At 48.0% G+C, this 20840-nt stretch overlaps 3 protein-coding genes across 4 annotated transcripts; all 3 read right to left on the reverse strand.

The window, feature by feature from the left end:
• Nucleotides 1–502: 502 nt before the first annotated feature.
• LSM10 (LSM10, U7 small nuclear RNA associated) lies at nucleotides 503–1884 on the reverse strand. Its single transcript, XM_037379522.1, has 2 exons — nucleotides 1786–1884; nucleotides 503–1098 (listed from the first exon to the last, which is right to left on the reverse strand). The coding sequence occupies exon 2, from the start codon at nucleotides 1088–1090 to the stop codon at nucleotides 719–721; it is 372 nt and encodes a 123-aa protein (XP_037235419.1). The 5' UTR covers nucleotides 1091–1098; nucleotides 1786–1884; the 3' UTR covers nucleotides 503–718.
• Nucleotides 1850–12349, reverse strand: OSCP1 (organic solute carrier partner 1). 2 transcript variants are annotated; one of them, XM_037379520.1, is made up of 11 exons: nucleotides 12212–12323; nucleotides 11229–11258; nucleotides 7396–7550; nucleotides 6534–6701; nucleotides 5824–5904; nucleotides 5157–5260; nucleotides 4646–4774; nucleotides 4031–4100; nucleotides 3192–3331; nucleotides 2400–2463; nucleotides 1850–2065 (listed from the first exon to the last, which is right to left on the reverse strand). In XM_037379520.1, exons 1-11 carry the CDS (start codon nucleotides 12321–12323, stop codon nucleotides 1949–1951), a joined length of 1170 nt encoding a protein of 389 aa, XP_037235417.1. In that variant the 3' UTR covers nucleotides 1850–1948. The 2 variants fall into 2 exon arrangements, with proteins under 2 accessions (XP_037235417.1, XP_037235418.1); XM_037379521.1 differs by lacking the exon at nucleotides 11229–11258 and having other exon boundaries at nucleotides 1949–2065; nucleotides 12212–12349.
• A 1363-nt stretch (nucleotides 12350–13712) lies between these two features.
• On the reverse strand, nucleotides 13713–20727 carry MRPS15 (mitochondrial ribosomal protein S15). The gene is made up of 8 exons (XM_037380985.1): nucleotides 20583–20727; nucleotides 19377–19439; nucleotides 18470–18545; nucleotides 17561–17609; nucleotides 16673–16757; nucleotides 15700–15758; nucleotides 14587–14778; nucleotides 13713–13897 (listed from the first exon to the last, which is right to left on the reverse strand). Exons 1-8 carry the CDS (start codon nucleotides 20674–20676, stop codon nucleotides 13775–13777), a joined length of 741 nt encoding a protein of 246 aa, XP_037236882.1. The 5' UTR covers nucleotides 20677–20727; the 3' UTR covers nucleotides 13713–13774.
• Nucleotides 20728–20840: the final 113 nt, after the last annotated feature.

The following is a 20840-nucleotide window of genomic DNA, read 5'->3' on the forward strand; positions in this document are numbered from 1 at the left end:
GCAGAAGTAGGACTAAGTCACCTGCTGACTGCACAGCCCTTTCAGCAGGCACACAGCGGCCGAGGAAGCGCTGTGGAGCTGTGGGAAAGGGTGATGGAGGAGCAGGGAAGCAGAGGGGCCAGCCGCAGCAGCATTCCCCATGGCCTCGGCAAAGTACCTTCATGCTCTTCCAGGCAGACAGGGCTGCTCCCTCCCCTCTGAGCTCAGCCCTGCTCTGCTCTAGATGGGCATTCATCTCACCATTAAACTCTTTCAGAACAGTGGTCTGGCAGGAAGCTGAGAAGACAGGCTGTGACCAGCCCCCTCCTCAGCTCAGGACCAGCAACTCTAGCTCCTGCGGGCAGTGATGCCAGCAGCACCACGGCCCTGGACTCTGTGAGCAGGGGAAGGCAAAGCTGTGGGCAGCAGGACAGCTGTGGCTGAGCAACCCCCGGCTGCAGCTTTGGTGAAAAGGGCTTTGCCTGGCCATCAGAGGGACATGAGCAGGAAAGAGGAAATGAGCTGAGAGATCACAGACCCTTTCAGGCAGGGTTATTCATTAGAAAAAATAACCCTGCTCCCCTGCAGGCACTGGCCAGGGGAGCAGCGGAGCCCCGAGTCCCTGGGGGGGATGTCTGGGGCGAGGTGCGGAGGCGGCTGGCAGTCCAGTCAAAGGGGCAGGTCCATCCTGGCCTTGCGGCAGGCAGGGCTGCAGGCAGGCTGCAGGCAGCACTGGGGCTCACTTGTGCTTGGCGCGAGGGAACTCCTTCCTGCCCTTGTCACGGCCCCCGAAGTAGCGGACCCTGTGGATGGCCTGCAGCTGCCGCTCGATGGTGGCCCTGATGTCCACCTCGTCTGGGATGTGGACGTAGCGGACGTTCCTGCCAGTCACAAAGAGCTCATCCAGGTGGGACACCGTGCCCTGCCTGTCCGTGAAGGTCACCTCAGCCAGCCGCACATTCATGAAAGCGTCCACATTGGTGACGCGCCCCATGGCCGTGCTCTCATCACGCAGGTCCACGGTGGTGACGTGGCCGTGCAAGCCCTGCAGCAGGATGACCAGGCTGTTCTCGGCGATGGTGCGCTCCTTGACGGAGTGGCTGACCTCCATCACCGCGGCTGCCGTGGGGAAGAGGGAGACGCCATGCTGCGCCCTGGCTGGGCGCCCACCGCTGGGGAAACCCACCCTCCTCCCCTTGCACGCTCCTGTGCACACATAGCACCCCTTGCACGCTCCTATGAGCACACACCACCCCTTGCACGCTCCTATGCACACATACCGTCCCCTTGCACGCTCCTATGCACACATACCGTCCCCTTGCACGCTCCTATGAGCACACACCACCCCTTGCACGCTCCTATGCACACATACCGTCCCCTTGCACGCTCCTATGCACACACACCACCCCTTGCACTTGTATGCGCACACACCACCCCCTGCACGCTCCTATGCGTGCATACCACCCCTTGCACGCTTGTATGCACACATACCATACCTTGCACTCTCCTATGCACGCATACCACCCCTTGCACGCTCCTACGCACACATACCGTCCCCTTGCACTCTCCTATGCACCCACACCACCCCTTGCACGCTCCTACGTGCACATACGATCCCTTGCACGCTCACCTGCACGCTGCCCCCTCCCAACTCGCTCACGTTCTCCCCCCCGCCCCCCCCCCCGCCCCCTGGGGCGCTCCCCGCCTGCTCCCAGCACCCCGCCCCTCTCCCCCCCGCCCCGCGTCACGCTCGCTCTCCACGCCCCCCCTTGCACGCCCCCGTCCCCCCCTCCCTTGCACGCTCACCAGCACGCCGCCTCCTCCCCTTGCACACTCGCGGGGCCGCCCCTCCCGCCCCGCCCCGCGGCCCCGGCGGCAGGAAGGGGCGGCCCCGCCTGCGCACTGCGCCCGCCCGGCCCGGGGTCCCGCAGCGCCTCGCCCTTGCCGGCGCTGCCCGGCCCGCGGTCCCTCAGAGCCCGTCCATCAGCGCCAGCAGCTCCTCGCCCTTCCCGGCGCTGCCCGGGCGCGGCTCCGCCACCTCCAGCTCCCCCATGATGCGGGAGAGCTCCGCCCGCTGGCCCGGCTCCTGCGGGGACAGACACCGCGCCTCAGCCCGCCGCACGCACCCACTGGGAGGCACTGGGACGTGCCCAGCTGCCCCGCAGCCCACGCAAAACGGCGGCAGGCTGGCCCCGCAAGCGGGCAGCGCTCCACCGGGAGCTCGCCATTCCGTTTGCCAGGTTTCAAGTTACTAAATAGCCACCAAATCCACAGGCTCGGCAGAGAATACTGCCGGGGCTTATTTATGAGCTTCACTGAAATAGGAAAAACCAGGTATTTTTTAAGTCACTACTCGGGGTGAAACTCTGTTCTTAGCAAGGCAGAATGATGAGGATCAAAATGGGAAACACACTACGTACCTGTGTGGCTTCTATGTTGATAACCTTGTAAGATAACTCCTCTGGTCTAGTCAATGCAGCGTTTCTTGATGAAAAACATGAAAAGAGTGCTTAATCTCATGAAGACATGCAAATAAATTATAAAAAGCAGATTTCATGAGGCTCCTCTAGGCATGAAGTTTGGACAACGTCCCCATTCCTACCAGGCAAATTAGTGTATGGACCCCAAGTTTGGAGACTTTTCCCCTGTCTTAGAAATTTTTTATGCCAAGTGTTCCCTGTCCTAAATTTTTTTTATGCCAAGTGTGGAACAGCAGGAATATCTCTGTAGTTGAGATTAAAAGTAGGTAAAGACCTTCTGCAGAAATCATGTCTCATTCCCCTTGTGCTCCCTGCCAGGAGGGGCCTAAGGTGTTCAAACCTGTCAGGCTCATCACCCCCATAAGTTCTATTCTTATCTCCAAAATACATAGATGTATTTGGGGGAGAAGCAGAAGGGCTGATGAGATGTCTCCGTTCCATGGGACAGAACCTTCTGCTGACTGCCAGTGTCACATGGAGAGAACACAAGGCCATGCATCACAGGAGACACCAGTAAGGGCAACGGCTCTCCTTCCTGACAGCTTTAATAAAAAGGTCAAGCCAGGGAAACCGCTCCTCTCCTGCTCCTGTAGGGACCATCTGGACCCCAACAACAAAATGCTAAAAACCTGCTATCCCTTCCCCAAAGCTGTTAAGGGCCAGATTTAGTCTCCTGGGCTGTCCACATGGCACTACACCACAAACCCCAAACCAAGAAGGACTTGAGCATACTCTTCCTCCTCGTCGGTTGTGAACAAATTCAGTCGAAATCCTGTCTCACTTCCACCAGGTTTCTGGATCTCCAGACCTCCCAGCAGCCTGGCCAAAAAGTTCAGCTCTTCTTTAGCAAGAGGGTTAGGGACTATATTCTCCTGCAGAAAACAGTGATGGGGTCATTGGTCAGGTTACCAGGGAGATGAGGACTGTAACCGTTTTTGTGTTTTCTGATACTACATAAATGTTCTTCAGAGTGATAAAAATACATTTCTGTATTGTTAGTGGTACAGACTGTGCAGATAACTAGCAATTATCAATTATACATTTAAAATGGTTGCTTGAATTTATAGACCCAGGACAAGATAATTTTCCAGCTAAATTGAACAGCTGAGAAATCTGTAAAACCAACTTTCTGTTTTCTGATGAGATTAAAATAGGAAGGGAGTACACCATTGCATAAGCCTGCATGTAAGATTCTTTAGGAAAATGTGCCCTTCCCCTAGCTCAAAGGGGACCATGGAGGACTGGATGAGGCTCTGCGAAGAACAGAACAGGTTCCCCCAGAGTTAACTTGTAACTGTAGACTAAAAATATAGTTATTGTTTCCCTGAGACAGGAGATGAACAAAGGGGAAGACAGTGCAACTGTATAGTAAATGATTTGGAGATGACAGATGTGGGCGTTCCATTCAGTGACCCCATCTATTAAAAGACAAGGGAAGCAGAATGTAAAATCTGGTGGATGTGGTGCAGCTGCTCAAAGGGAACGCTCCCACCATGTGTGACCGGTGGCAAGACTCACTGGCACAGAGTAGTCAGCCAGTTAGCCAGTGACAGGAACAGAACAACACTGACCTTTGCATGGGATGCCAAGTTTTTGGATGATCCTGACATGTGTGTCTCTACTGGCCGACTAACGCTGTACCTAGAAGGACAGACACATGAGGAAGAGCAACCTGTTACTTGTATGAGATACAGGAACTGGAGGAAGCAGCACAGTATCAATGATTTTAGGATATTTTTCTGAAGACTGTAAATAACTGAAATAAGAAGTTACAGTTCAGTTTTATGGGGTATTGATGCATTAAAATGTGTGAGCGACAAAGCTGTGAGAAAGAACACTGCTCTATCTTATTCTTTCAATGGAAAAATTAAGACAAGCATGGAGAAAAAGAAAGGATTTCTTCAATGCAGTTAAAATTAAATTATATCTCACATAATAAGCAGCACCAGATGAGAACACTCTTTACTCAACTCTACTGTAGACATAAATCAAACTTTTGCTCTTCTCCACAGCTTTTTATACACATCTGTCCACATGTGTTCTGTTTCAGGACATCACTTTGTAAAAAAGTCAAGCTGATAATGGCGAAAGAATCAAAAATACAGAAGGCTGAAGACATGCTTCTAAACAAATCCATAACCATCAACTTTTACTTCATGTTTCTATGTAGAACAAAGCTTACTTACATATTTGTTCCAAGTTTGAGGACTCTGTCTCCATAAAGATCAAAAGATCCTTCCCTTTGTGGAAGAACATAATTTCCACCAGTAGTGAATTCAGTTCTTTTAACTTCATCTCCATTGTGATTAAACATCCTTAAAAACAAATAATTATCGAAACATACTGAGTAGTTTTATTATTGATATTCAGTACTGACTTCCTCTGCTTACTGCACAAGAAAAAGGGAAACAAAACCCTATCCTGTATGTTGGTAAATGCCTATTTTATTGGATAAGTTACTAATAGCTAATTTACTGGAATAGAGAATGCCAGAAACAGCTTAGTATTTCGTTGCTGGGTGACTTAAGTCTCAAATCCTACCCTTTAAATAGTATTTACTGGAGGTTCAGCTATCCATGCAACATGAATGACAGTCTCAGCTCGATTCCTATTAGACCTCCAGGACTGACTGCTCCTCTGTGAGCAGCCGTACATGCAAGGCGCTGCAAACGGTGTAAGCAGCGGTTTGGAACTCACCTGATGAGCCCTGGAACTTCTGTACCCCAAGGAACTGGGCCCGATATCGGCAGCACAAAGCGACCATTAGAGTTTTGCACTTTATCCTTCAGAAAGATGGAGACCTGCAAAAGAATATTCCACCTCTGAGAAAATCACTTAAATATCTTCTGATCCAAATTCTTTTGAAGTCCAACCTTGCAGCCTTCCTGTCTGGATTGGGGTAGGTTTCCTAGGGATCTTGATGTATATATAGAGACTATGGTACAGGTCAAAGCCAGTAATGTAGAACTGTGGTCCAGAGGATGGGCACATTGATATGTTTAAAAAAATATGTACTGCTTATGCACTTGAATATGATAAATTTATTTAGAGAATATTAAGCCCCATGACTTCAAGCTCAGGTTCTGAGTTTGGTATCGGGTTTCTACTAAAAGGAAAAACATATTTATCAACTAGCAAATCTGTAGCAGTAGAGATTCCTTTTTTCGTTACGTTTTAGAATTACTGAGTATTATTATAGTAGATGTGCTCAATTTGTGAAATTCTGAAGGCTGAAATTACAAGCACAAGACTGAAAACCGTAAGTAACAAAACCAAACCTACAGTGTAATTAAAAAAAGACACCTTTGCCTCCTAGCCACAAGCTCCCTTTTATTCTTACTGACTAGCTGTATTGGGCTCTTACCCTTATGTGCATGTCCTGAAAAAAAATGAGGAGCGTTTGCCTGATGAGCTGAAATTCACCAGCAGAGAGACAGCTGTATATCTGGAAAAGAAAAACCATCATATAAGGCTTCGCACATGTACCATGTCCAACCCTGGTAAAGGTGGAAACAAGTGTATCAGAATAGTGCTGGCCAAAAATAGTATGTGTGGCAGGGGAAGCAGAAATTATATAAGGGGGGGCAACTAATCATTAATTATTATCCGTGACTAAGAGTCTGATTTAATTTCTGCTGAAGTCAGTGGAGACTTTGATCAGGCTGAATAAGCAATGTATTGATTTAAACAGGCCAGTAAGATAATAACACTTGACTTGTAGACATCTCCCTCTCCAGAAGCCCTTTAGAAACATTTCATGACTTCCCAGAACTTTTAACATTTTATGAAACAGTTCCCTTTCACAGGAACACTCATATTCTTTGTCCAAAAAATTACAGCAGTTACACAAGCAAAAGTTGTTAACCGGGAGGCGGATTTGTTTCCCTCAGGTAAAAAAGAAGGGAAGGTTATTTGGACAGTTCTCTGAGGTTGAGAACATGCCACCCTCCGCACTTGATGTGGCACTTGCTGATGTAGTATTTAGTCTCTAAGATTAGCTTGAAAGAGACAAAAAAAATAAATATCAAACCACAGTGTGTCCCACCATTTTTCCATTTTTCTAAGGATTCTTACTTCAGTCAGCTGTCGGAAAGTTTCATCCACCTGGTTCAGAATGCCAGGGGCATCACGTATGAAATCCTTGATGGCGTCCAGGTGGTTGAATGTGACCAGCAGAATGTCTTTGGGCCGAGGGCACAGCAGCACTTGGTATTTGAAAGCCATAGTCATAAGGTCATACAGCTGCAAAATAACACGGGGAAGTTTTGGTTCCATCGCAACAGAGTGTACACATCGCATAGGTAACTTCACGTTGATGTAGAAAGGGATTTAGACACTTAGCCTAGCACCTGCCTACGGTAAGAACCATTTTAGCTTTGTTTACTAAGCAAATAAAACCTCTGCAATCACATGGTCAGCCCTCCTGCTGGTCTCTCCAACTGCTGCTAAAACTACAGCCCATGAAGCAACACCAACACCCAGGTAGAGGTCTCTTAAGTAATCCACTTCCTACAATTTTTTTCAAAATTGTCTGCTGGATATGCTGTTTGCAAGCAAAAATTCTAACACCTGCAACTGCAAACCAGTGAGTGTCAATACAGAAATACATACATTTATATACACCCACATATGTATGTTTTTAATATATATTTAAAAATCCAGTAAAGAATGCTTACTAAACCTCTTAAAAATCAAACATTTATTTATTAAAGGAGAAATAATCAGTTCTGAAGTATCCGATCCTACCATGGATTTCCCCAAAGCTTCCTTGGCTGAGATCCATTTTTACAAAGAAAGCAAATGGAAAGAGGGCCCTTACAAAATGCTTCAAAATTACAGTGATGTAAAGCCATGTACTAATTATGGCAATCAGAAACTTGTGAAGGGTAGCACAGAAGACCAGCATGGTCAGGACTGGGCAGGTGGTCTTTTTTACCTTGTCCATGCTTGCCTGGTTCAGTCTCATGATTGAAGCATGAGCTAGCCGGTCATACACTGTTCGCAGAGCTTTCTTGGAATAGAGTTCCTGTGGTTTAAACAGCTCTTCCATAAATTTTTTATTGAACATGGTTGTGATGATGTCATTCATAACTGCAAAGACAAAGAGTCTCTGTTTTTGCTGCAGAAACAGCACATTCATCTGGATTCATTCCACACTGAGAACCTGGACACTGACAGCTGCGAGGATTGACATGAACACTTACCTGTGAAAACCAGGTACAGAGCCTCAAAAGAAAAAAGGAGGAGGAACATCACTTCCTAATGTCAACGTTTTTCTCCATCCCACATTGGCCTGAGCAAGCAGCATGATTCCTGCTGACTGTCCCCAGGGGCAGAAATGCTACATGAGCTGCAGACAACAAACCTTGTTTTCCAGTGGGAATAGGACTGGTTTTGTCGCCTCGTTTTTACAGCTACAGCTAGCACTTCTCACTTTTTAAATAATTTGTTTATAGGCTACTCTGACACGTATCATCTATAAAAGCTGCAGTTCTTCCTAAAAAGCTGTTTTGCATCACTCTAGATTTTTGCAGGCTATAGCTAGCTGACTCTGCCTGTTCTCTCTTTAGCCTTTTACACTATTAGTCTATTTTTCCTTCTCAACAGACTCCTGAATGATTCAAGGCTCCTTCTAGTATTTGTTTCAAACGGTTTAACACTGGCAAGTATTTAAGGAAGCACTTACAACACTGGGATCTACGTCAGGCCACTCAGGGCTCTTACACAGCAACATCTGCAGATAGTAAAGCAGTTCAAAAGCACAGAACTCTAAACTTCCTGACGTGCTTCATTTTTTTATGTGTAAATTTAGACATGGAATTGTTTCACAACTTACTCAAGAGTATGCAGAGATCACGAGTGCTGAGTATAAGGGCTGTGCTCTGTTTATTGAGCTTTTAATGCAAAGAAGATAGAAAACATTTTGCAGTGATTCAAGCAGATGCAGTATCTTAGCTTTTGTATGGGACCTGATACTTTTATTATTTACCTGATACATTCTACAGAGTTATCATAAATAAGCATTTATTTCTCCATAAAAAAATGTTAAATACAATTTTTAATTCACACAGATTACTGTACAAGCATGAATTTTCCTAAGCAGATGACTCTTGCTGAAGCTCATAATGCCAGCTGATTCTTATGGCTTAGTAAAATCTGAGAGGAAGTAAGGAAAGAGAAAAAGGAAAAAAAAAAAGAAAAAGTGAACATATACAAAGTGGTAGTGATTAGCTATTTGAAATACTGCTATAATTATTCACTGGTGGGTTAGACACCTGGCTTTTCGTAACTGTGGTACTGAAGCTACACAAACAGCCAAAGAAAGTTAATGTCCCAGTCACTTCATCTTTTCTTAAGATGATTAACTGTCTGGGGAGCACTGCCAGATATGCTGTGGGTCCTGAGAACCTAGACACGGAGAGCTGTTTTCCTGTGCCTCCTGATGCGATTCTCTGTACATGCTTAAACCTGATGTTTACAGTTTTTTTCCTACACCGGTGTACGCTACTGGTAACACACACATTTCAGCAAACACACTGTATCAAACAGGGCTCGCTAGTTTTCCTGCTTTACGGACCCAAACAATACAGAGAGATCTCAGCACAGCTTCTGAGCAGCATAGATGACAAATGAGGAAAAAATCTCTCCTCTTCCTCCCTTCTTTTCAAACAGACTGTCCATTAAACAATCCCTATTTGCAGTCTGAGGCAAAAATTCTCACTTTTAGTGGAGAAAACAAAATACATTAATATGTATTAGTACATATTTATTTTTGCAAGTAATTGGTTATGACAAAAATAAGAACTGTTGCCTTATACTGCTATCAAGAAAAATATTTTTTAAGTTGCTTGGATATGTTGCCCGCACAAAGGCTTCTCCTCCATCTTTGGAGAGTCACCAATAACCAAAACTGTCAGGAGACAGACAACGTTCCAGTACGCTGGCTGTGGCTGGTAGATATTCACAATGAAATCGGAAGATCTGTGTTAACCACACACCCAGCCTTACATAAATTATCTTCTGAAATTAAGACCTCTTGTATTGGCTATAAAAAGAACCGAGAAAGACATAAAAAAAATCATGGTAAAGGGCAAATCTGACACAGTACGTTTGATAATGACACAGCAAAGAGATCTGAAAGCCCATGTAGTCCCTAGGGAGATATTTACACCGTTCTAACAATGGAAAATAATAAAGAAAGGAGTGTTAGCTCAGGGAAAATGGCACGCCAAGCAACACAGCATAAAAGCAATTTAGCAGAGAGGGGTTTCATCAACTGGGATGGGGAGAGGGAAACCAAGTATAGACAATGCAATGGACAGAAGAGAAGCTGAGGATTTATGGTGGTTTTCACCTACACGTGCCATGTGTCACTGGTGACACACGTTCCAACTTCTACCATGCTGTCATGTAACACGGCTCAGATGCATGACATGAGACAAGGGGGTCTTTACACCTGGATTATGCTCGTGCTTCTTGGAGGACATTCAAGGCAGCAGCGGGGATGCTATGAGTTCAAAACAGTCACGCGTTCTACTCGCAGTGCGTTTGTAGTTCGTAACAAGGTCAAAGGCAAGCAAAACCGCCTTGTCATGGCTTCATCAGCAACAGCCTCGGCTGGTCACTCTGTGTGACTCTTCAGAGATCATCGCCCCAAGAGCAGTGTTCGTAGGCAAACTTGTTCTCTGACAAGACAAGCTGACTGTTCAACACAGGATCTGCATCTCTGCCACTACTACCTAAATATGACAAAGTGGGCTTTTATACAACTTGTCATTTTGATGTGATAAAAGAAGATATGGAATCTTTTAGACCTCTGAGATATTAAATGCGGGGAAAAAAAGTGTTCTTGGAAACGGCATGTAATGGTAGCAAACAAAAGCTGGGGCAAACTCATAGGATATTGGTATTTGCCTTTAGTAAATATTCAAAACATACAAACGATGCTTATTTTGTAAAACATGAATTGTAACCCTGATCTCTCTTAAAAAAGGGCTGCTCAAAAAGGCAGCGAAAGTGCTATGCATGTTCACCTAGCAAAAAACTTGAGATAGTTTAAGGGATTTATTTCCTCATTCAGCTCCTTACTACACCCCTTTGCTGGAGGCTACCGTTCCAAGGCAGAGTCCAGAAGGAAACCCATGCTCACAGCTCAGCGCTGCAAAATCCTGATGTCTCAGCCCAAACTCACCCTCAGGGATAATTTCAGTCAAGATGAGCTTGGCTGAAGGGTGAGCACCTGCTTCTTTGTGATCACTCTGCAAGGGTGATGACTACTAGCAGAGGTGGATAAGCAGTTAGGATGGAAATGCCTTAAACTTTCCTGGAATTCACCTGTCAAAACCCTAAGCAATGAATTAGAAAACAAATTTAGAAACATGCAGTATACATAATAATTCCTGCATTTAAGCAGAAAAAACAATCTTCACAATGCTCACATAATTATATGCTTGCATTAATACAAAGCCAGAAAAAATACAAATATCTTTTTGGCTAGAAAGACCGCTACGATAAAAAGTTTTGATCTATTTCTAGTCTTGGTTAAATAAGCAACGTATTTTTGAAGCCATATGATTTTGAGATACTGTCTGTTTTTTCTAAGATCTATAGCTAAAGTGCATTTTAATGAACAGGTGCATATTATTATTCATCTTTGACGCTATGACTAGAAGGCTGCAGGAACAGCATACGGTGTGTTCACGTACAATGAGCCTCATGTGTGCATGTAGTGGTGTTTGTCTACTGCATGCAGCTAGCAGATTACAGTACCTCGTTTCCTGTCCACATCTGTCCATTCATCTACACGAAGCATATAAAACAAAAACATCAGTTCAAGAAGTAAGAACAATAGTTTCAAGGAGAATAAAAGAAAGAAACTAAAAAAAAAAAAAAAGAAATCTAACTAATGGACTTTGTTTTTTCTCATCAGCATTCAGCACTTAAGAGGAAGGAACTCTTCAGGTACTTGACATCTTTCACCTTCGATGAGCGCACAGATGATGAAACCTTGCCCTCCCCTTGGAAAGGATCTCGTTGCTTCACCAGAGATAGAATTTTACCCTTGACTGAATCTCAGCACATTTTGCATTGAGCTTGGAAAGTTTTCAGCTGTTTTTTTGCACTTATGAGCCAACAACATTTGAGTGAACAGTTTTAAGCATTAACAAACACCTCAGTGGGGACGAAACCACATCTCAGTACAATTTGCACCCAGTTTTTTGGGAGGTAAAATACACGCGTGGATAAACTAGCACAGATCTAATTCTCCTGCTGAGATATGCCACCAAGTACGGCTGATTTAGTTGAGGCTCTAACGTTAGACTTCCACCCAGAGCAGCAAAGTTTTGCGGGATCATTCTCTGAAGACATGCGAATAACTAAGACCGCATTGCCGTTGCACCGTGGCGAGGAAGCTGCTTGCCCAGGCCTGCTCCTACCGGCAGAGCCTGCGGTGCCCGGCCCCCCCGCACCCCCGCACCCGGGGCGGGATGCCCGCCTCACGTTACGAGGCCGTGCGGGGGAGCGGCCGGTCGCTGCGGGGGAGGGCGGGGAGAGCCCTGCCCGGCCACCTGCAGCTGCCCCTGCCCTCGGGGCACCGCGCTTCCCGCCACCGGGGGAGGTGGGGCGCCGCCGCGGCCCCGCACCCGGCGCAGGCCGCAGGCCCCGCACGGCCCGGCCAGGCCGCGGGAGAGCCCCGAGGCCCGCGGGCAGCCCGCACCCGGCGCAGGCCCCCCCGGCCTCCCGCCGCTCACCTTTGCGGGCCTTGTCGCCGGGGATGCTCTGGGCGCGGAGGCGCTGGTCCAGGATGTACAGCATCTCCCCGCCCAGGTTGAGGAACAGCAGCGGCAGCGTCCGCGCCGACATGGCGACCGCCGGCCCCGCCGCCGTTGCCGGGCAACCGCGGGGCCAATCGGGAGGCGCCGCCTTGGCCGCCCGGGGTGCGCGTGCTAGCCCTGCCCAGCGCGCGTGTAAGCCCCGCCCACACGTGCGCGCGCCCCGGCGCGTGTGCAAAGCTTGCCCCGTGTGGGTGCACACCGCGGCGCGTGTGCAAGGCTCTGTGCATGTGCGTGTGTGCACCTCAGTGCATGTGCAAAGCCCTGTGATGTGCGCGCACCCCAGCGTATGTGCACAGCCCATGTGGGTGCACACCACAGCATGTGTGCAAGGCCCTGTCTGTGTGCATGCATGCACCCCAGCATGTGTGCAAGGCCCCCAAGTGCATGTGTAAGGCCCCAGCCACATGCACCCCCGTGTGTGTGCAAGGCCCTGTATACACACACTCACCCCAGTACTTGTGCAAGGTGCCACCCACGCGTGTGAACACACCCCAGAGCATGTGCAAGGCCTGGTACATGTGTGTGATCACACTCCGGCACATGTGCAAGCCCTGCCCACGCATGCATGCACCCAGCGCGTGTGCAAGGCCCCACACGTATGTGCACACCCCAGCACACATGCAAGGCCCTGCACACACATGCATGCACCCGTAGGCCCCAAGGAAATTTTAAAATACCAGTTTCATCAGTTCTGGTGCATGAGAACAACTAAAAAGTTTATAAGGAAATGATTAAAATAATTTTAATATAACTAAGAAAAAAAAGGGGGGGCTGAGCGCTGCCTGAGGCGGGCCAGCCACACATGCCACTGCTCAGAGGAACATGGGGAACGTTGGTGAAAGCCAGCGGGCGCCACCATAACCGTGTCAGTAACTCCCTCGGTCACCACCACCAGCACCTGTGGTACGAGCAGCCCCATCACACTTGGGGACGGCAGAGGCACAGGGCGAATACAGACGTGTCAGTCTGCTGGGAAGTTACAGACTTGGGCACTAACGCCATTTCTACAGCTGCCGAGCTCCGAACCAACCCGCGTTTCCCTGCCAGAAGGAACAGCACTTGGAGCCACTGTCAGGGCTGCTTTGTTTCCGAACAAGCAGTGTTTCGCCTCATTCTGTCTCCTCATTTGCCATCCCACAGCCCAAATCCCTGACAAACGGTGCTGAGCGGCTGGGTCAGTGCTACCTGACAGCGCAATCCCGCAGGCAGCAGCAGCAGCCACGCTTGGAGGGGTTCTCACGTAAAGATGCCCCTGCCACGGGGCGGTGAAGTCCCCCAGGCCCTCCTGACAGATCGAACTGCTCACACCAGCCCATCAGCCTTAAGCTAAACTTTTAAAACGCTTAAACCGCTCACCGCGCTTTCCCAGGTGCTCGTTGCGCCGCAGACCCCGCAGCACGCACGTAAGCAAAGAGGCTTTAGGTCTTTAGGCAGTTATTTATTGTTAGGGAGACCGGCTGCGTCAGCCTCCACATGCCGCTACACGGGCGTCCCCTCGCACTGCGCCTGCTTCTCCTCCTTTGCCGCTCTCGCTCTTGCTCGCCGCTCTCTCCTCTGCTTTAGTTTCTCAGGTGCTTTCAGCTTCTGCACCTCCTGAAAAACCTGCCGGAGGAGCACAAGGAGGTGAGAGGAAGAGAAAGACAGAGCTGCCTGCTGCTGAGCAGAGCTGCTCCACCACTGCTGCTACGGACCCCAGGTGCAGTAACTCCTTCCTGCGTGCTCCCTCCGGGCCACCGGCCAGCCCTGCTTGCAGGGTACCATTCTGAGTATCCCGCGACAGCCACCCACACTTTGGGTTACAATTTCATTGGACTGAAATTTAGGATTTACAGACTGAAGGCACATCCAGCTTCTTGATTATACCCAGATACACTGCACACAGCTGCTACACCAGCGTATTTAGAGAAATGACAGCAGGCAGTGGGTGTAGCCATGTTTATCCCAAAGCTGCCATCCTGTTTGTCTCACATATTAGTTCCCACATCAGACTTTGAATAAAAGCTGGTTTGAATTGTACATTTCTGAGCAAACCAGCAGCACAACCCGACGTTCTCAAGCACAGTAATGCTGCAGCACGTGCATCGTTGCCCACTATGTAACTGCCTTTTGTGGAGCTCTTTGCCTTTCAGGGTGAGGTTATGCTTTTCTCTATAAACATCATCACCTCTTAAAATTCAAACCCTTAATTAAAAGCGCCCACCCATCAGTCTTTTCTCTCTTAACTGCGCTCTTCTCTAAAAAGGTTTTTTTCTACTCCAGCTATGTGGTGCTCTCTCCAGACCACTCCGTACCTTGAGACAGAAAGCCTTCTTCACAAGCCAGCGCTTGGTGATCCTTCTGCGGTAGGGAGCGGGCAGGGTGTACTTGATATTCAGCTGCTTGCAGGTGTTTTCAAAGGTATCATAGCGGACACGGCGAAGATACGTAAGTAGTTTCTTCCGGCGATCTATATCCATCAGCATGCGACGACGGTTACTTTTATCCTGCAAAGGACTTAACGTTCACTAGATTGCAGGCAGATTATTCTTCCATTCCAATAAATTACTTAGAATAGACCAGATTATGGCTGGAAGGAAACAGTCAGGTTAAGGACGGTATCTTAGAGCAATTTTTCTTGGCAGACACTGCAAGCGCATTAGGTCACTACAAGATCTGAGAAGGCTTAATTTGCTTTTCACTGAAATTGCTTTCTTCATTTTGTGCCTCCACCTTCACCTTCATCCCCCAATGCTGAAGGCTGCTTTCAACTTGTACACAGGTTCAGGCGGTGACAAAAGCTGCAGTGGCTTGGAGGCAAAGGCTGTAGGGAAGGCCTGCTGGCTAAAAACTTCACTTCTCCTGAAATGTATTGTTCCAGAAGTAACACAGAAGCACTTACCTTTGTTTTTCCAGAAATTAAGTGTGAAAATAAAGTGTGACTTGGCTCTGTCTGACTGTTTGAGTCATATCTGCGATGCTTCAAATTTCAGCTCTGAACCCAGGCAGCTTTAGGTAGGAAAGCGGTCATTATGACATTAACACAGCCCTGTCTGCTAAACATTTTCATAGGCAGAACAAAGAATACAGCCGTGAAGTGATAACATTAATTATGTTGAAAACTAAGCAGTGAAGCCACATCTGCAGCATGGATAAATTCAGCTAAACTCTGTTCAAAGGTATCTGCTCAGCCATTTCCACCAATCCAGTAACAAAAAAAGAACACACTCCACATTTCAGCTAGTCAGAATGTAGCTGTGACTGAGCCAGCAGTTTCCCACACTGGCACAGGGAACCGTTATAACTATTTCATAAACCTTCTTAGGAAAGCCATAATCCCCAGAATTAAAATCCTTTTGCTCTAAACTGAGAAAACAACCTGAACAGCTGCTCTCTCAGACGTGTGGGCTCAGATTACTGATAGTTACCTTGGGATGCTGCTGAAGATGTTCCTCGTAGGTGCGTATCTTGGCAGTCAACATAGCAACTATAAAGAACAGGCGTAAGAAGCCAAGTGAGAGCAGCAGGTTTCCAGGGTGAGACAGTATCATTTGCACTCCCTTCAAATTGCCAGCTGAGGACTGCTGCTCTAATGGGTACCCACTGCGCCACAGCGAGTATTACCACACAACCCTCCGCGTAAGCGCAAAACAAACCACAAAACATAACCTACATAACGAGAGTCAGAACTATTACTATTATGAAGCTGCTTAATTAAGAGGCTAAAATTTTAACAACAGATCATATGAATTTATCTGTAAAATGCCTCTTGTGCTCACTTAATTGCTGGTGACTTTATATTCATTTCACTTCACTTGGTTTAAGCTTTGGAGGAACAAACACAGATTAAGAAGTTCTTTCTAAAAGCAGCAGCCAGCTCTTTGATTTCAGGCTTTGGAGAAAGGTGCTGGTGGCATCCCGAGAAACTGAAGCCCTTTATTAATGACAAAGAAGTGCATCGTGGTCAATGGCAGTGTGGCCTTCATCCCTGCACTGTCCCTACGCTGTGCTTCAGCCAGAGCGCTCTAATGCACAGGGAAATCTGAGTTCTACGGCTACATCTAGTAGTTCATGGTAATGAATGCAGTGCAGTGCTACATGTCATACAAGCGCTTCAAGCGGAATGATGCACACTCTGCCTTTGAGGAGTGGATATGGACTAGGAACTTGGAAAGCACCCTAGATGGCATCTGCCAGTAAGTGCATACACTGCCTCTGCAATGCTCCCAAACCTCAAACAGGTCCTCCAGGGCATGCTGCAGGCTACCTGCTTCTCAGGTGCGCTCCTGAAGGAGATTCTCCTAACTGATACAGAAAACTTGAAGTGCTGGGGTGGGAATAGCTGAATAAAAGCAGAGATGTATCATCTGCCAACAATATCCTTCTACTTTTTTAACTTGCCTTGCACCTCAAAGGAGCCATTGTCGTTGGGAGACCTCCTGACCTTCTCCACCAGCTGCTGTGTCTTTATTTTCATCTTCTCCTTCTGTGGATAACAGAAAAGAGCTTGTCACTTTCTCAGGAACGCCAGAGGTCTGAGACACCCCAGCTCTCTTCCCCAATGCCCAGATAAAGGCTTTCTAATTAATAGCTTTACTCGGTGCCCATCACAAAATGCATAAGAAGTGCTGCACAGAAGGACCTGCTGCTTGCAGGACAGTGCTCAGAGTACAGCAGCGAAGCAGCACAAAAAGATCTTGGCTGAACACAGAATCGCCACTGTTGAAAGCAAGAGTCAAGGCATACCCTTCATCCCAAGATTACAGAAAAAGGGTGTTGAAGAAGCCCCGCTGCTCTCACGAATGGAGGAGAGAACTGAAGCTGATCTCACATGGCAGTAGCCTTTACTTTTTGCATCTTTTTAAGCTCACATGGTAAGCAGCAAGAAATGGTAAGATCTTTGTGCTACCTTATGATTTGCTTACTTTGTTTTCTGGGCATACAAAAAGTAAAAGTAATTTGAAGAACATCTGCCATCCAATGTACTGTTTTCTAGAACACAGGCCAACCATCAGCAGTAACATAACACAGCTCATCTCCCCTGTGATTGCCTAGTATTTTTCTTCTCTCATTTTAGTATGCAGTTATTACCATAAAGAAGACTGCATGATAAATTTTAAGACCATAACAGGACTTATCACTCATATATTTCATAGCCCCAGATTTGCAGTCACCAAGCAACACTTAAAAATAAAGTAAGTGAAGGGCATTTAACAATATAGGCATGTCTTACACAAATGTGCTCACTAAATCTTCCAGGTTTTTTTATGCTAGTAGAATGAAACTAACCTGGCTTGCCATTTCCAGTGACAACAGTCTTCTCACTACATCATCAACACTGCAAGGAGATTGCAGATTAGTTTATAGGCTAGAAAAAAAGTATATTTAACAACAGAAATGAGGTTAGGTTTTCAGAGCATACCAACTTTTCTCAGCTTTAATTTACTCTGCAAATTTACAGCCACTATCCTCCCCTCCCAAACCTGTCAGCCATGAACTGCTCCTTGCATTCCTAAGAAAAATCATGGCTGAGATTACAGAAGCATCAAGTAGTTTTGCTGCTGTGGAAAGCACAGTTATTTCAAATGATGATGGAAGTCTTATCAATTCCAAAAACACTATGTGTAAACTGGGTGCTGAAGATTAACCCCCAAGTAAGTGCTCAAGGACAAAATAATTAATTTTAACACCAGCTCCTTCAAAGATCCGTGAAAGTCTCAATTATGCCACTGGGGGCTCTCCATGCACCACACATGAGCTGCTCTGGAATCAAAGCATAAAAATGCTAAACTCCAGGTCCAAATTTCAGAAGCAGCCATGCATTTTGAGTTGTTTAACTACACACTCTCTACCACCTGAGTCCAAGAGAGGCATATATTATTTCTAAGAAGATTATTTCTAATATTTCAAGATTATTTCTTTTTTTCTAGGGACTACAAAGTTCATAGAAGATGCAGGCAATCAGCACTTAATCTTACATTAAGTAAACAAAACCCTTACATGATGCTAATCAGTGACCACTTTTGCACATTTGACTTTCAAAATGACTTTGCAGTTTTTGTGCTAAACTGCACACCAGTGACCACAGAGCACTAATTAGTTACTGAGCAGGTGGCAGCTTCCACATATTGTGGTTGTGTGTGTGTGTAAGATGCAAATCTCTGAAGAGAACAGTCATTCCCTTTCCCTGTATCATACCTATTTATTATTGGGACATTGGCATAATCTTTCTTCAGCATGGTGGGAGGAAGATCATCCAAATGGCTGGGGATGTCTACAAAGAGAAGATTAACATTTGAGGAAGAGCAGTACAAAGTCAGCGCTCTGATCATGCTTGCAAACTAGACCAAAGGAAACGAGTTGCAAAGAAAATAAGATTGTATGCTCCAAACAGGAAGATAGAACTTGAGAGATCAAGCTGAGGTGGCAGGAATTGCGTGACTAATATTGGGTCCAGTCTCTTGCCTTTAGCACTCTGGATTTACAACATGGTGTATAGTCCACCAAGATCAGTGATCTCTTGCTAACAACAACTGCTACTTTCCCACACGTTCACAACCTGCTGAACTTTCTGAGTAACTTTCGAGCTTGCAAGGAATTATTTCTAGAAGCACTGAACCACAAAAAGGTTAAAGGGACCTTGTGAAGTTTCTAGTCCAATCTTCCCTTTAAAGTGGACCGTCATCATTTCTTTGTCTAGCAAAGCCTTGAAAACCTCTGGGGATGGATAGTCCACAGCTCCGCTGTGAAGCATGTTCCCATGCTGCACTGCCTTCCCAGTGAGAGTCCTTTTTCCTTTTTCCTTTTGTGCCCAGCTGGAACATGTCCAAGCTGCTTTTTGGGACCACCCCTCATTATATTGTTTGGCACTACCAAGAAGAATCTGGCTCCCTCACCCTTGTAATTACCCATCAAGAAGCCGCAGGACTGCAGAATCCTGCAACAGGGATTGTATTTCCTCTCTTCTTATGATGAGCTCTGCTGCTTTAAAGTGAAACCCACTAATTTCTCCAAAATACCCTCTCTTCCTGCAGCATTGGGGTACGACTCTGATAATGTCAACAGTAAAACATTTTGCCACATGGTCCCATTAATCCTGACATACCTTTCTTCCTTTTTCTCACAGGTCTGGCGTAACATCTGGCTGTCTGAATAAAGGGATTGCAAGCTTGACGGAAGAAAACAAAGATTTATCAGACTTGTGCACACTTTTTTTAGCTACATACAAATGAACCACTGCTCAGTCTGTACTAGAAAACTGGTCAGAGTACTTAACACTCCAAGGTGATCAGCAGCCAGCCAGGTCTCTTGTCCCAAAGAAGCGTGGAACAGTTCAGTATGATTCTCACATGGGTGCTAAAACAAATGGCGAAGCTGTGCTGCTTCAGGGTGATCTGAACCCAAATGATGGGAAGGACAGAGCAGCAGGAAGAGATTACAGACGCTGAGCGGACAGTGTGAGGGCTCCCAGGCTGAACTGTGTTTGTTTAGAGGGTTTAACTTGATGAACTAATTCAAGTAATTTCATGGGCGAGTTAGTAGGGCTGCTCTGCACTACGCCAGCGGCTGAGCACAGAGGCAGCGGGACCTAGAGACAACCTTCAATCGGCACAGCTCGATACAGATGAGAATATTCATCGGTGGCCTGACTTGAACTGTTCTTTGACTTTTCAAGAGCAAGCCCTTCCAACTGCTCTTTCAAGGCCGCTGCTACTGGAACCAACACCTGCTTCAGATGGTTCACCCGCGCCTCAAACATGTTTTCAAGTACAGACGTTGCCAGTCACAGACCTGCCAGGGAGCTGTGTGCAGGGGTCCCCGCGCTGTCCCGGGCCGCGGGGTCCCCCCCTGCTGCCCCGGGCACATGGGCCGGTAACGGCCTAGCCAGCAGCCCGGCCAGGCCCCCAGCCCGCACCCTGGCCCAGCTCACGGCAGCTTTGCTGACAGACCCCCGGCCCCGGAGCCACTCCCGTGCGTCCCCGCCGTGCGCGGGGCAGGGTCAGCGGGCGGCCCCCAGCCTCACCACCCTCCCTCAGGGCTTCGAGAGACGCCCCGGGGCCCTGCCCGCGCCCTGCCCCGAGAGCAGCACCCCAGGTCCCCCTGTCCCCTCTCAGGGCCGCCTCAGGCTCCTTCCCCCCCACCCCAGGCCACCCCCGATCCCGGGACCTCCCCTTCCCCCCTGGCCTCGGCTCCCGCCCGGCCCCGGCCCGCCGCCCGCCCTCCCTCCGCTTCCTCCGCCGGGCCCCGCGCCCCCATCCGCGCTTCCTCCCAGCGGCCTCTCCAGCGCGGCCGAGCTCCCCGCCCGCCTCACCGGCCCCGCCGCCGCCGCCGCTGCCCAGGCCGGCGGCCACGCCGCGGGCCGGCCCCGCCAGGCAGCGGCCCAGCGCCGTCCGCAGCGCCAGCATGGCCGGTCCCTCACGACCCCGCCGCCACGGGCGCCGCCATCTTGCCCCAGGCGCGACAGCCGAGCGCCGAGCGCGGGGGCCGAGCGCCGAGCACGTCGCTGGGCAGGTTGCGGGCGGTCGCCCCCCGAGCCCCTGGCGCGGCGGAGGGTCAGCGCCCCGCCGGC

The sequence above is a fragment of the Falco rusticolus genome, chromosome 3, assembly GCF_015220075.1.
Source record: "Falco rusticolus isolate bFalRus1 chromosome 3, bFalRus1.pri, whole genome shotgun sequence".
NCBI lineage: Eukaryota > Metazoa > Chordata > Aves > Falconiformes > Falconidae > Falco > Falco rusticolus.